General features: G+C 39.6%; 2 protein-coding genes across 3 annotated transcripts in view; one reads left to right on the top strand and one right to left on the bottom strand.

The window, feature by feature from the left end:
- Window positions 1-6,006, bottom strand: part of LOC124795411 (polycomb group RING finger protein 3) — a 57,653-nt gene extending 51,647 nt beyond the window's left edge. The window contains exons 1-2 of the mRNA XM_047259432.1: window positions 5,353-6,006; window positions 3,183-3,296 (exon numbers count right to left, since the gene is read on the bottom strand). Of these exons, the coding sequence (XP_047115388.1) occupies window positions 3,183-3,294 (112 nt within the window). The 5' untranslated portion in view covers window positions 3,295-3,296; window positions 5,353-6,006. The remainder of the gene's footprint in view (window positions 1-3,182; window positions 3,297-5,352) is intronic.
- A 94-nt stretch (window positions 6,007-6,100) lies between these two features.
- LOC124795410 (mitotic checkpoint protein BUB3) overlaps window positions 6,101-14,356 on the top strand; it is a 76,180-nt gene continuing 67,924 nt past the window's right edge. Inside the window, exons 1-2 of one of the 2 annotated variants that reach the window (XM_047259431.1) lie at window positions 6,101-6,284; window positions 6,513-6,716. In XM_047259431.1, the coding sequence (XP_047115387.1) occupies window positions 6,519-6,716 (198 nt within the window). In that variant the 5' untranslated portion in view covers window positions 6,101-6,284; window positions 6,513-6,518. The remainder of the gene's footprint in view (window positions 6,285-6,512; window positions 6,717-14,356) is intronic. The other variant, XM_047259430.1, reaches the window with a different exon arrangement.

Raw genomic sequence — 14,356 nt, 5'->3', positions numbered from 1 at the left:
AGGAATCCAGCATCACAACAGCTGTGAGACAAGGTGATGCCATTTCACCACTGCTTTCTAATTTTGTCCAGGAGAAAGTGATTTGGGAAATGAAAAGAGAAGGCAAAGGGCTGAAGCTGAATGGTAGAACACTGTTATTGAGATATGCAGATGACATTGCAGCCATAGCACGCTCAGAGGAAGAGAGGACACAAAAATTGGACTAAGGATTAGTGCGGAGAAGAGTGAAATAACAGAAGTATCCAGAGAAGCCCTAAGTAATACCCCATTACAGGAAAGAATATGGAACATGGCCAAAGTCGAAAATTTTTAATACCTTGGCACTTGGTTCAACTAGCATAATAATCTAAAACAAAGAATTAATCTATGTATTGACAATGGGTCTATAACTTATTTCAGTCTGAAGCAGATAGTGTCATCAAAAAATTTGTCAGTTACCAAACTTGAAGCCTATAGTGTAGCGATAGCACCAGTGTTGTTATAGAAGACAGAAACCTTACAAACCACAAAAAAAGGAAAAATGAAGAGAACCTGTTTATCTTTGAACGTAAAATCACGAGAAAGATCTTTGGACCAATTCCCGAAGAGAACACATGGAGACATAAAAAGAACCAGGCACTTTACGACCTGATGAAACAACCGAACATTGTGCAGAAAATGAAAGCATGGCGAATAAGCCTGGCAGTACACATTGCCTGGAGGGTAGACACCAGACAGGCCAAAACTGTGTTTACGAGACCACCTGATGGAAACCGTCCAATTGGAAGACCAAGGAAGCGATCAGAGGATGAACTACAGAAGGGCATCCAGCAGCTGGGTTTCCGTGAGAACTGGGTACAAAGTGCACAAGATCATCATCTGTAGAGACACACTGTGATGTTGGTGCATGATCTTCAGGGTCTGTGATTGCTGATATTTAAGTGTGTTTATTTTACTGTATAAATTGTTTTTCATTACTTTGACAACATGTAGATAATATTAGAGTCTTGTGAAAACTGAATAGTGTCACTGCACATTGTGAAAGTATGTGTATAACACTACCATTTTATTTTATTTATTTATTTTTAATGGTGCAACACCTCAACTGACAGAGGTGGCACAGTGATGCAAATAATGAACCTGCAAATACCATTTGTCTGAAACTTCCTGGCAGATTAAAACTGTGTGCTGGACCGAGACTCAATCTCGAGACCTGGCAGAAGTAAAGCTGTGAGGATGGGGTGTGAGTCGTGCTTGGGTAGCTTAGTTGGTAGAGCACTTACCAGCAAAAGGCAAAGGTCCCGAGTTCAAGTCTCGGTCCGGTACACAGTTTTAATCTGCCAGGAAATTTCATATCAGCACACACTCTGCTGCAGAGTGAAAATCTCATTCTGGAACCATTTGTCTGCTTCAACCCCATGACCTCATCAAAATGGCAGATATGAATTACCTATTGAAGCCCAATAAGCACCCTAACATGAATTATAGATCCATGTCCATACACTTACTCTGCAAGCCACCATAGGTGCACTGTGGTGGTACCTTATACCACTGCTAGTCATTCCCCTTCCTATTCACTATCCAAAGGAAGTGACGGAAATATGACTGTTTAAATGTTACTGTAAGAGCTGTTATTTTTCTTACCTTGTCTTTGCAGTTCTTATGTGAGATACACATTGTTGGTAGTAGAATTATTCCACAGTCTGTCACAAATACTGTGTCTACAAACTTTTTCAATAGTATTTCATGAAAAGAATGTCTTCTCCCCTGCCTCCAGAAAGTCCCACTTGAGTTCAAAGCACATTTCTGTAATACTCATGTGTTGATCAAACCTACAGATAATAAATATAGCAGTATGCCCCTGAACTGCTTTAATGTTTTCCTTTATCAATCCTGGTGGGGAATAGGCGCTCAGTCCGAAACCGTGCGACTGCTACGGTCGCAGGTTCGAATCCTGCCTCGGGCATAGATGTGTGTGATGTCCTTAGGTTAGTTAGGTTTAAGTAGTTCTAAGTTCTGGGGGACTGATTACCACAGATGTTAAGTCCCATAGTGCTCAGAGCCATTTGAACCAATCCTGGTGGGGATCCCAAAAACTTGAGAATACTCAAGAATGGGTCAAACACGCATTCTATACACACACTTTTATGGATGAGCTACATGTTTCTATAATTATACCAATTATCCGAAGTCAGTGACTTACCCTCCTTCCAACCAACCTTATGTGTTTATTCCATTTCATACTGATTTGTATCATTACGCCTAAACATTTAATTGATGTGGTTATGTCAAGAGCATACCTTAATATTGTGTTGGACTGTTACAGAATTGTTTTTCCTCCAGTAGAGTAGATTTTTATCATAATTACAGCAAGCTGCCATTCATCCCCCATGATATCCTTGCCATCCAGGAAAATGTATTGGGTTTTCTTTTTAAAAAAGTTTTCGAGCCACTCACATATGCTCAGATCTGTACTCACAGTTGGCAGTATGATAATGTGTCAATACTTTCTGGACATCTAGGAATATGGAATCTTCCTGTTGCACTCGATCAATGGTTCACAGGATATTGTACAAGAAAAGGACAAATGAGCTCGGCACAAGTGATGATTTTGGCACAAGTGATGATTTTGGCACAAGTGATGATTTTGGCACAAGTGATGATTTTTCTCATGACATCACACCCAAAGGCTTTGACAACCCAACAGTATCTTCCAACCTGATCAAGACCTTGGGCTACACTACACATCAGTCTTTCAACCCAACGTACATTCCACAAAATGATACAAAAACAAAATAAATAGTGTCAGTGTTCTGTTAAATCTCTAATTCAGCATGTATAACATCACATACCACAACATCATTACAGTACAGGTCACAGCCAACATCTTGTGTCAGTAGTTCCAACCAATCTACAGCTGTTGATACTGGATGCATATTTGGCATGATTGATGATCAAATTACTGTCTAATCATTCAGGTATAAGTGGTTTTTCCTAAACTACTTAAGCCAAATGTCAAGACTGTTTCTTTAAAGACAACACTAACAATTTCCTTCGACAACTTTCTCTAAATCATTAGGGCCTATATGAAGTTAAGCTGTAACTAAAATATTTCTTAAACATAGATATTTAAAATTTTGGATATTAGAATCTTAAGAACCAACAAAGTTAGCGTCACTATTTCATTAGCATATTGTACTCACAGGTATGTAAGCATTCCGTAACTGTTGTTGCATCTATCAAATAACCACGGCAGATCTTGCATGTAATGTGGCTGTTAAGAGTTTTTAACTTTATACGCCTCTCCATTGTCATGACTGCAAAAGAAAACCATATACAAATTACAAAATGGAATGTAAAAAGCAGCAGGCTACATCAATATCAAAATGACAGAAAAGTCATATTCCCTAGTAGCATAGCCACATATGATACTGTACGTATATAAAAATAAATTAAAAAAAATTTCAAATTTTTGACACCAATAGATGTTACTCACTATGAGAAAAAAATGACAAAAAGAAAACAACTAAGAGGCAGTGAAGTCCATACCATCAACAAACCCACAACATTTTATAAATCCGATGAATGTTTATGCCTATTTTTAGTAAACTCAAAATGAAACTCACTACTTGGAAAAAATTCAACTTTATAACCCAAGTAACTGCAGTACGTGCCAGAAAGAACGGAGGTCGTTTTGGAACCATCTACTCAGTAGAAGGAAATCATAATTTTTTTTAAAATTAATGTTCTCCTTTTAATTTGATGTAACAATTTGACTATGAAGCATAATATGGCACAGTGTTCTCCTCACTGACAGACACGCACGTTGCTCAAATGGGTTTCAAAAATAACTTGTCCATGATGATGATAGCAAAATTTTTCTTTTATCTAAAGCTGAAGAAATGCATGTCATCTTTCTCTCCACAGGTACAGAAACCAACAGTCTGTCTTAATAACCTGTTTCTTCAATCTTGTCTATGTGGCAGACAGGATAAGCATCAATAATGGTGTAGCACTAGAAGGGTTTCTGCACTCTAAAAATAAGTTTATGGAGGAAGAAATTTCTCATGTAAAAGTATGAAGGTACTCAATAGCAATATATCTCTGTGTTCTTAAAACACATTTTTGAAATTCATCATCACTGATAGAGTAGCTACTCAGACCGTACCAGCCTTTCCTTAAAAATAAAGAAGCAAAGAGTACAGAAAGAAGTCTCTGTAATTTCCTGCAAAGTGCTGAGTTGTATATACATATCTTGTCGCGGATTCAGTATGCCCCCAAAATAATTTGCATTAAACTACCAATTTTCAGGGTCCGATTCTACCCTTCTGCTTTCACTCATGACGTAAGGGTGTTGTGGCGTGTGACGTCATTATGGTGCGGAGTTTATGAGTCGGTTGTGTTTGTAGATATCAGCTAGTTGTGTTTGATGGCGTCCTCTGTGTGTCTATCTGTGTGTGTGTTTGGGATGGCTGTCCTACTTTGCAGTGCCTACATTTGTTGGTGGTAAGTAATTGGTTTTTGGGGTCTATTTTTCTCGAGTTGTAATGTTTTGTGTATCTATTGTGTACTGAATGTGTTTTAATTTACATAGGGATGTTTGAATTTTTGAGGTATTGTGGTCTCGGTTTAATTTTTTGTAGTTGTAGGTGGTTTTTTTTCGTATGAATAGTTGTGGTTGCTGTTACACTGCTGATACAGCCAGAATTTGGAACACATATCAATATCATTTAACTCTGATTTCATTAGGTTCAATGACAAGTTTTTAACATTAATTCAATACAGGTGACCATATCTTTCAACATATTCACCATCTACTTTTATAAAACTTTTTATATGCACCTTACAGACTGGAAAATGTAAGTTCACAAGAGAATTACCTAATGGAAAGCCACAAAAATATAACCCACCTTTATCACAACTTGGGAATTTAGCTCAACTACGCTTAAGTATGTTGCACTACGACAACATTATTTCTTAATCTACAATTGCTCAAAATTAAATGGGCAAGTTACTTATACAACAAAGATGATTATAAAAAGAACTGGAAAGTAAGAGAAAGAATTATCAGAAGGGACCAATGGGTGAGATACCCTATCAGGAATCCTGTCACCATCTTTATATCACAATACAGACAAGATAAAAATGTGTCAGACAGAGATCTTAGAACAAATGTTTGGTTTTCTCATGTAGAAGTAATTTCTGAGGCTTATTTCTGGGTTCAAGTCTTCACTTTACAAATATTTTTATTTCGATGGGCAGATTAGTGCACAAGAGAAATTTTTCTGGAATTACAACAGCAACACAGCTGAAAGGCATAGGAAACACTACCTACACTCATAATTTCTTGAGCTATAGTATGAAACAACTTACCTTAAGTGTGTATGGGATTACACAGTGGTCATTCCAGTAGAGTGGTTATTTATGTACATAGAAAGAATCAACACTGAAATGGTACACATTTCGAACAGTTGACGGGACTGTATCCTTATTCACCCACTGCAGTGGCCTCCATTGGTCTATAGCATTGTTAAACGAAATGCACTGGTGATTCTTATACAGCATTTGCTGCAATAAAATCACATAATGGTCACAGCACTCAGAAAACAAGCTACACGATGAAAGCAATGTACTGTATTATTTTCATGTATATAGCACACTGGTTCACGCAATGAACAAAACTTTTATGAGATTCATGATGAGACTCCTTCTTCATAATCATTCGAAAATAATTGTCCAATCCGCTCTGAATTAACACTGAGAAGCATCACAGTACACAATAGCCGCATATTTCCTCAACCATACCACCGTCATGGGAGGACAATTGTATAATCCTGGAAAAAACGTAAAGCGTTGCACTAATACGTGTTGGTGGTGTCAACAGCGATTACTAATCAAAACGCCGCTTGCACTCCTAAATAATGTTCACTACAGTTCCTTTAAACCTCAGTTATACAACACAAACATCATAGTTTACAAAGTAATATCTTTGATCCCGTATTGTCATCATCAACATTTTTATAGGTAACATCTATGGAAACACCAATGTTCATATAGTATAGTACATTAATTGAAGGTAGACCTCGCTCATTACAAAATAATGATCTCTGGAAATGTAGGATATCGGTGACCAGAGATATTTGCCATTCAATTTCGAATTTGTTGATAAACTTGATATTGTGAACGAAGAGTGAGGGAAAGATCTTAAGTACGGATTGAATGTATGTGTCTATAAAACGAAAGCATTCTATTGTGAACGTACCCCGGCGTTTTGAGATATTCTGCAGGTACAAAAACGATTTAAGGTAATTGGTAATGCGGGAACGTACCATTGCCGGTTAAAGTGTAATAATGTGACATTTAGTTGTTAAACGAGCGACGTATTGAGTGTGCTAACAGTTTGTATCTTTTATTTATTATTTGTCAGTTGTGTCTCAGCTGCAAATACCTATTTTGAAAGTTTCCGTGCAAAAACACTTGTGGTTGAAAATTTAATACACGTGTTTCTTCTTAGTTCATTATTTTTTTCTCAGGGAAAAATGACAGAATCCCGAACGGAATTCAAACTGAAGACCCCTCCAGAAGACGCCATTTCTTCAGTCAAGTTTGGACCAAATTCAGCGCAGTTTTTACTCGTATCGTCATGGGATTCAACAGTCCGTCTTTACGACGTTATAACCAATACTATGAGGTTGAAATATTCACATGACAATGCCGTACTCGATGTTTGCTTTCAGGTGAGACAGAGCCAGTAGTATAGTGCACATCTTACAATCCACACTCCTGTACAATTGTTGGAAGTGTTTTGATTCTTGTTCCAATAATGGGGTTACATGTTTTTGTTCACAATTATTTACTACAGGGGGAAACATTTTGTAGCAGCAAAACGTGTATGATTGAGATTGGTTCAATATCATATGCAAGTAATCTGGTTGTAGGCCTACAGTAATTTTTGTACGTAGTCAAAGGTAACCTTCCGTGGCCATACACTTCTCATGTAAATTCTTTGTAGTAAAATTAGATGGTAGTGAGTGATGCTACACACATGCTGCATTGTTGGCCCTGGTTTTTACTTTAAACCAGTAGTCTGATGTTTGTGTCCATCATACCAGGAAGTACATTTTCTTCTTCTCGAGAGCAATGGGATGTGATGAACATAGTTGTGGAGTTAGATTGCATTGGGAAGAGGAGCAATTTGTGGGAGAGTGAGCTCTTTCTCCCTTACCGTTTCTCATGACTAAATCCTAATCATTTTTTGTGCTTCAAACCAGGTAGGCATACTTATAAATATAACTGTAATTTCAAGTAGTAGTCTGCAGTAGACGAAGAACAGTGTAAAAGTTATATCTACATACATACTCTGCAAGCCATCACATGGCATATGACAGATATACCTTGCACCATTGTTAGTTATTTCCTATCTGTTTCACTCACAAATGGTGTGAGAATAAAATATATGTCTCTGCATAACTCGAAAAATATCTTATCTTCATGGTCCTTTTAGGCTCATATTGCTTCGCAACAGTATTAATGCTGTATTCAAATGTTATGGGGATTTTTGTTTTGTTAGTAGTTTTGATGTCTTACTTGAGCTAAATATAAGGCTGGAGGTGTATTATATGGGCATAATATGCATGAATATACTCGGTGGAGACTTGTTGGTTATTTATAGGTTTTGGAATTTTCCTTGCAGTTTTAGTTTTCACAGTGAAAAGTACATTAAACATGGAAGAGCATGTTTAAATACGGCAGTGACCTAAACGTTAGACTACGCTACAGGTGAGTCCTTCACCACGACCTTTATTTGGCTTTCACATTTATTGGCTTCGCCAACTTGCATCCAGATTATCATGTTGCAACCTAACCTAAACCTCAGGCTACACTGCAGATCAGCAACCACCACTTATTCTACTACAGAGAAACAGGTATGGTAGGTTGCCACATCGTTCACGGTTGCAATTGCAGTATTGGTTCATGTAGTATTGGCAAATGCTACATAGTGCTCCCTAGCATTTTCCTTATTTTATGTATGAGATACATTCTTAATATCTATCAAAATACACTTGGGGATTTGTGTATCGTCTAATCCAGCTTTTCTGATTTTACCATGCAGTTTTAGTTTTTAAAACGAAAGTTGTTAAATTTGGTGTGATTGTAGACATCAGGCTACAGTACTAGTCTGTCCAACCTTTATTTCATGTTCACTGAACCTAGACCTCAAGCTAAGCCACAGAGCAATCTTGTCACCAAAATAAAGATTTCTGATGGAGCTACTATCATATATTAGCTAATTATTATGTGACCACTTAAGTTAGAACTAACCAGAGACAAGAAAGGTTGACACTGTTGAAAGACTTTCTATCAATTTGAGAACCCTCTGTAATCTTTTCCTTAGCAGTAAGTAGTTATCTATCAACTACTGCATTTTTTGGAACTTTATGGACATAAACTGCGTGTTTTGATGTTGTGTTCCTTGAGTAAATGTAAGGCTGGAGCTGCCTATATATATTAGTTGCACCAACTAACAAGTGCGTATTAATCTCACATTTGCAGGTGACCTCATCAGCTTGTGTTATAGGCTTATGACAAATATCATTATCTGACCTCACCCCTGAATTGTCTGTCGCTTTAGAGCAGTAGGTTACTGGCCAAGATAGGCAGACACTCAGGAATGGTACAACCATCTACCCCCTTTTGGGGATGATAAATGCATCATTTCACTGCATGACTTCCACCCACCCACTCCACCTCCCCCATAAGTCATGAAATTTGAAGTTGCTCATGTTAAAATATGGCAATTATTAGTTTATAATGAATATGAGATTAAATTTTCGTTGTTGAACACTTACAATAACTGTTAGATTACCGAGTTTGGCTGCAGTGAGTGTTTGTTATTGGTAAACATCAGTACACTTTGTGTCAACTGTCTTGTGTTTATGACTGCTGCCAGCACTAGTGATCTAACACCTGTAGCACGTCAAACTCGTGTTGTGTGTCAGCTGAAAAGTAAACAGCATAACGAGTGTGTTTGAACACAAACAACTCTGATATGCTTTCATATAAGCTTGTTACTTCCGTGTGTAATTTACACCATAGCTGATTATCATCAGTGTGCATGCGTGTCTCGAGTGGCTTCATTGTACAGCAGACAGATAATATTCCCCGTTTTATTTCCTTCCTCAGAGTGGGGACATGCTTTCTCCACACCTCACAATTCAGTGGTGAAAGCTTAACTTACTATTGACTACTTAGACTTCTGTCAGTATCTTCGGATGAAAGGGCAGATCTCGCAGCCAAGGAGGCGTGTCTCAATCCACACGTATCTCACTGTGCTATCCCCTTGCACGCACTCACCTCGCTGTTGAGCTCACGAGTCAAGTGTCGGTGGGAGGATGAGTGGCTGGAAGTGACTGACAATAAGCTCCATATAGTGAAGCCCACAACGTGTGTGTGGTGTACTTCCTTTCAGCCCCATCGATGGACAAGGTTCTCCTCACTCAGCTTCGAATAGGCCACAGCCCTATGACGCATGGCTTCCTGCTCCGGCGAGAAGACCCTCCAATGTGTGGTGCTTGCAGCGTCCAGGTCACTGTGCACCACGTTTTGTTGGATTGCGTTTTATTTTCTGACCAGCGGGCCGCGGCTGACTTGCCAGTGGACCTGCCAACTCTTTTAGGCAACACTCGGATGAATGTGGTTAAAGTTGTAAAGGTCTGTGCCATGTCAAATGTTTTTACAAAGATTTTAGGGAGAGAATTTTAATTTGCTCACTGTGTGACAAGCTCGCCCATATTTTATGTAAGTAGCCAGCCAGTGACAATTTCAGTGGCATTCTTGTTGCTATGTTTTCCCTTTCCTTCGGTTTTACTTTATTATGTAGCATTTTCTTTCTTTTCCTGCTTTCTTTGCGTGTATGCTTCAGTTTTCCTAGGTCTGTCCCCATTCGTTCCTTTTAATGTGTGTCAGGGCGCTGATGACCTTGATGTTGAGTGCCCATAAACCCCAACACACACACACACAATATCTTCGGAGTGGAACTGTAGTGTCTGAGACCAGTAAAACTTGAAATAAAAGAAACATGACTTAAACATGATGATGATTACCAAAAACTTGAACACTTTTAATGCTTTACACTTTAGAGTGACTCAAGAGTTCAAGTTGTAGTGATTTAACAACAATATAACTCTAAACGAGAACAAGGGGAGGTAATAGGGTGTACTTGCCCCCTGAAATCTGGGATACCGAGCTTTTATTCGCACATTCAGTTAATAACTTCAATTGTCTGTGCTGTAATATGATTTTTGTGTCTCCTATTCAATTTTCCTATAGCACAGCATGTCTCAAAACTGAGCAACTCATTTATGTAAAAAAACGGTCAAGTCTTGCACCCCGACCCTCAGGAAAAATTTCTGAGCACCCATGAGTATGTCTAACACACAGGTTGGACATATTTCCAATTGTATAACAAAACGCGGTGACTGTGTCTTATGGTCGCTGATCAATCATCGAACTTTTGTTTGTTTACTTGAAGATTAAATAGTGAATAGTCCATGGAACTTGAAAAACATTTCATCACACTGATTAGCAAGAAGGACGTGCAGTGTGTAGTGTGACTGAGATTGTATTGTTTGTTCAGTTCACCTGAGGTGGTATTTCACAGAAAGATTTTATTATTTATATTTTGGAAGAGTGAAATGTTATTAAATTAGTCATGTTAGTCCTGTTAACCTTACATGACAAGTTAGGCAATCAGGTCATTGCGTGTGCAAATTCAACCATTTGTGTGCATAGGCATCCTTGAATACGTGAGTTATCACTTGTTCAAATGCTCATTACCAATTAAAGCTTTTCAGTCTGTTTCTGACCATCCTGTATAAGCCACAAGCAGTATTGTATCTAATGGCCTTCTAGTGAGGGTAATGCTCCAGAAGAAAACCTGTTGGTGGGAGGTGGTGGGGGGCTGGGGACATTCTAAGAGTGGAAATGTGACCGATGCCCACAGGGTCTGCGGTGTAGACGGGGAGGGAGGGAGGGGGGGGGGGCACAAGGAAGCTACCCCACAGTTTGGTGTAACTAAATTTATAATTTCGTTTTTTATGCATATTTTCTTTTGGTGATGGTTCCAAAGGGCTACCAGCGCTGTTCCTGATTTGCCACACTCATGAATTATGCCTTAAAACATGTAGTTTTGAGAGTATTTTCAAATTATGTTAATCCGGAACACGGCAAAATTGATAACATGATGGAGGAAGCTGAACTCTGTTGAATATGGGGAAATCGCATAAATCCAGTCTGGTGGACTTGTTTATGTGTCATAGGCCAATAGCAGTACAGCTTGTTCAGTGGAACGTTATGAGTGAAATCTCCCACATTACTGACAACCTTTGCAGCTCACGCTGCAGTCTGACCACTTGCTGTGATTGAAACGACACAAGGAAGTAACAAGGTTTTGTGAAAACACGTTACAGATATGTTCGTGTTCACATCTGGTACTTACTTGTAGATATGAAATTAATGCCACAGGTCAAGAAGATCAAGGCTAGCACAATGCCATTTAGTGCTAGCTCGTGCAGATTGGCAAGCACGATGGCAAGCGTCACTGAACTCCCGAATTCTGTCGACAAATTCTGAGCAGTACTGGGGGCATTGCATGAAGAGAAATTCAACAAGCTCTATAGTAGGGTCACATCACGTGAATGCAGTGGCTCCTAGAGAACAAAGTAAGAAACTGCAAGGTTATATATACATGTTGCTCGGATTGCCGCCACATGAGTGTGAAAGAAAAAGAAATGGTATATTACATGTCCACTATTTTCATGCAGGTAGGGAAGCTTTGCGATAAAAAAAAGGGGAGTTATGTGTGAGCAGAGGTAAGGCAATTGTGCTGTTTCATTTAAACGCAAAAATTTGCAAACTGGAAATGTAAGACACTGTAATCTAACTCATCACAGCCCTATCACATGCTTCAGTTTACCCAGCAGAGCTAATCAATCAGTGAAAAACAGAATCTGCTGATTACCATAGTAATACCCTTAGATCTAATAGTTACCTTTTGTAATGAATAAAAAATTTTGATGATATGCTTTTTTTTTAATCTTCTGGAGTATTACCAAAGTCAGTTTATAATTTTTTAATACTTTGTTGTGTGAAATTTCTCACATTTCAGATTATGCATTAGAAAACACTTGTTCTACAAAAATCACCTTACTTAGACTACTTTCATTATTTTACTTTAATGCACAGTCCTCCTCCTGTGGTGGTCAATCCAAGGATTGGTTTGCAACAGCTACAATGGCAGCTTGTCTCCATTCTGTGTGTCTTTCAGCTTTTCATTTCTTTATAGGTGTTACATCCCACATCTTTCACGATTTGATCCATGTACCTCAGTCGTGGTCTTCCTCTTGGTCTTTTTCCCTCGACATATCCCTCTATGATTGTGTTCAGGAGTCCTTTATGTCTTAATAGATGGCCTGTAAATTGCACTCTTCTTTTAACAATGGAACTCCAGAAGCTTCTCTTCTCACCTGCTCTTTCCAGAACCACTTCATTTGTGACCTTATCGATACATTTTATTTTGAGCATGCGTCTGTAGCACCACATTTCAAAAGAATTTAGCCTTCTGGTCTTCCTGTGTCCCGAGAGTCCATGTTTCACACCCATAGCATGTCACACTCCACACATATGATTTCAAAAATCTTTTCCTGATTTCAAGGCTGATGCTCTTCAGATGTTAAGATGTTTTTCTTCTTGTTAAAAGCAGCCTTTGCTTGAGCAATTCTACTTCTCACTTCTGCCTTGCTCCTCCCATCCCTGGTAATATTACTGCCCAGATAAGTAAATTTATCAACTTGTTCAAGCAGTTCATTGCCTACATGAACTTGGACTTTCACTTGCTCTTTTTTGTCACATGCCATTACTTTTGTTTTTGCTTTATTAATTCTCATATTATATTCTTCCCCCATAACTTTATCCATTCTATTCAGTAGGACTACAAGATCTTCACTTTCAGCCAGGACAGCTATATCATCGGCATATCTTATCATATCTATTCATTGGCCATGAATTACTACACCTGTCTGTGAATTTTCCCTTACTTTTTTCAGTGCCTCTTCAATGTTTAGGTTAAAGATAACGGGATAGTGCGCAACCTTGTTGGACACCTTTCTGTATCTGCACCTCTTCTTGTTTCGTCCGTCCACGGATAACTGCTTTCTCATTTTTGTACAGGTTCCATATCATTTTTCTATCTTTATAGTCTATTCCTACTTTTTTGATCCCCCTGCGGGTTCGAGGGTAAGAATAGGCCCGCGGTATTCCTGCCTGTCGTAAGAGGCGACTAAAAGGAGTCTCAAACGTTTTGGCCTTCTGTGATGGTCCCCTCTTGGGTTTGACCTCCTTTTTTTTTCCCCCAAATTTCCGTTGTTAATGCGTGCCATTTGGGGAAGGACGCCTTACGTGGTGTTTTTCTATTGGTCCATCATGCACCACCATCTTGCATGTTCCTTATTGTCGTGTGGCGGGATTTACACCCAACGTCTTCTGGGTTACCTCCTTCTCGTCTTGTACGCAATTCCCTTCTTAGCGCCCACGACAACTGTGGACCCTTTCAACACCTAAAATCCAGCACGGTAGCCAGTCCGTTGTGGTGGGGTCGTCATGTACCCTCTTGGTGGTAGCCCCCTGACCACACAGGGATCGCACTGCAGATGCCAGAGCTGTTTCCTCCCCATGCATGCCAAGGAGTATGTGCCCATCTTGTCTGGGGCACGGACACTCCGGGCAACGGGATATCGGCCAGGTACCCGTTGCTTTGGCTGGGTTGCACCCTTGGGGAGAGCCCTCGTTCGGAGTAGGTGGCATCTGGGCGGATGTGGCGCAATGAAGCGCAATAAATCACACCAAGCTGGTGGTCGCACGGCCACCAGCGTCTCTAAGCGGGGCAGAGTAGACTTTGATGCTGCGCAATATGATCCTCAGTCGTTCCCCTCGTTAGCTGCGCCATGGGAGGGATGTAGATCTAGTGCCAAGCGGGAGCCTTATGTACCGCAATACCTTGTCTGCAGCAGGACTGATGGTGACTCCTTTCTTACGACGAAGCCTCTGTTTTTTGTGGAACACCTGGAGGATAAGTTTGGGGAAGTGGCGGGGTTGTCTAAAATGAGGAATGGGTCCATCCTCCTCAAGACGTCTTCCCCAGCCCAGTCACGAGCATTGCTCTTATGTGATAAGCTGGGTGACATCCCTGTTACCGTCACTCCCCACAGTAGCTTAAATATGGTCCAGGGGATTATTTACCATCGTGACCTATTGTTACAATCTGATGACGAGCTGAGAGCCGACTTAGAACGACGTGGAGTGCATTTTGTCCGTCGTGTAC

This window comes from Schistocerca piceifrons, chromosome 4, assembly GCF_021461385.2.
Source record: "Schistocerca piceifrons isolate TAMUIC-IGC-003096 chromosome 4, iqSchPice1.1, whole genome shotgun sequence".
Taxonomy (NCBI): Eukaryota; Metazoa; Arthropoda; class Insecta; order Orthoptera; family Acrididae; genus Schistocerca; species Schistocerca piceifrons.
Note: the sequence above shows the minus strand (reverse complement) of the source record. Positions and strands in the feature narration are given on the sequence as shown.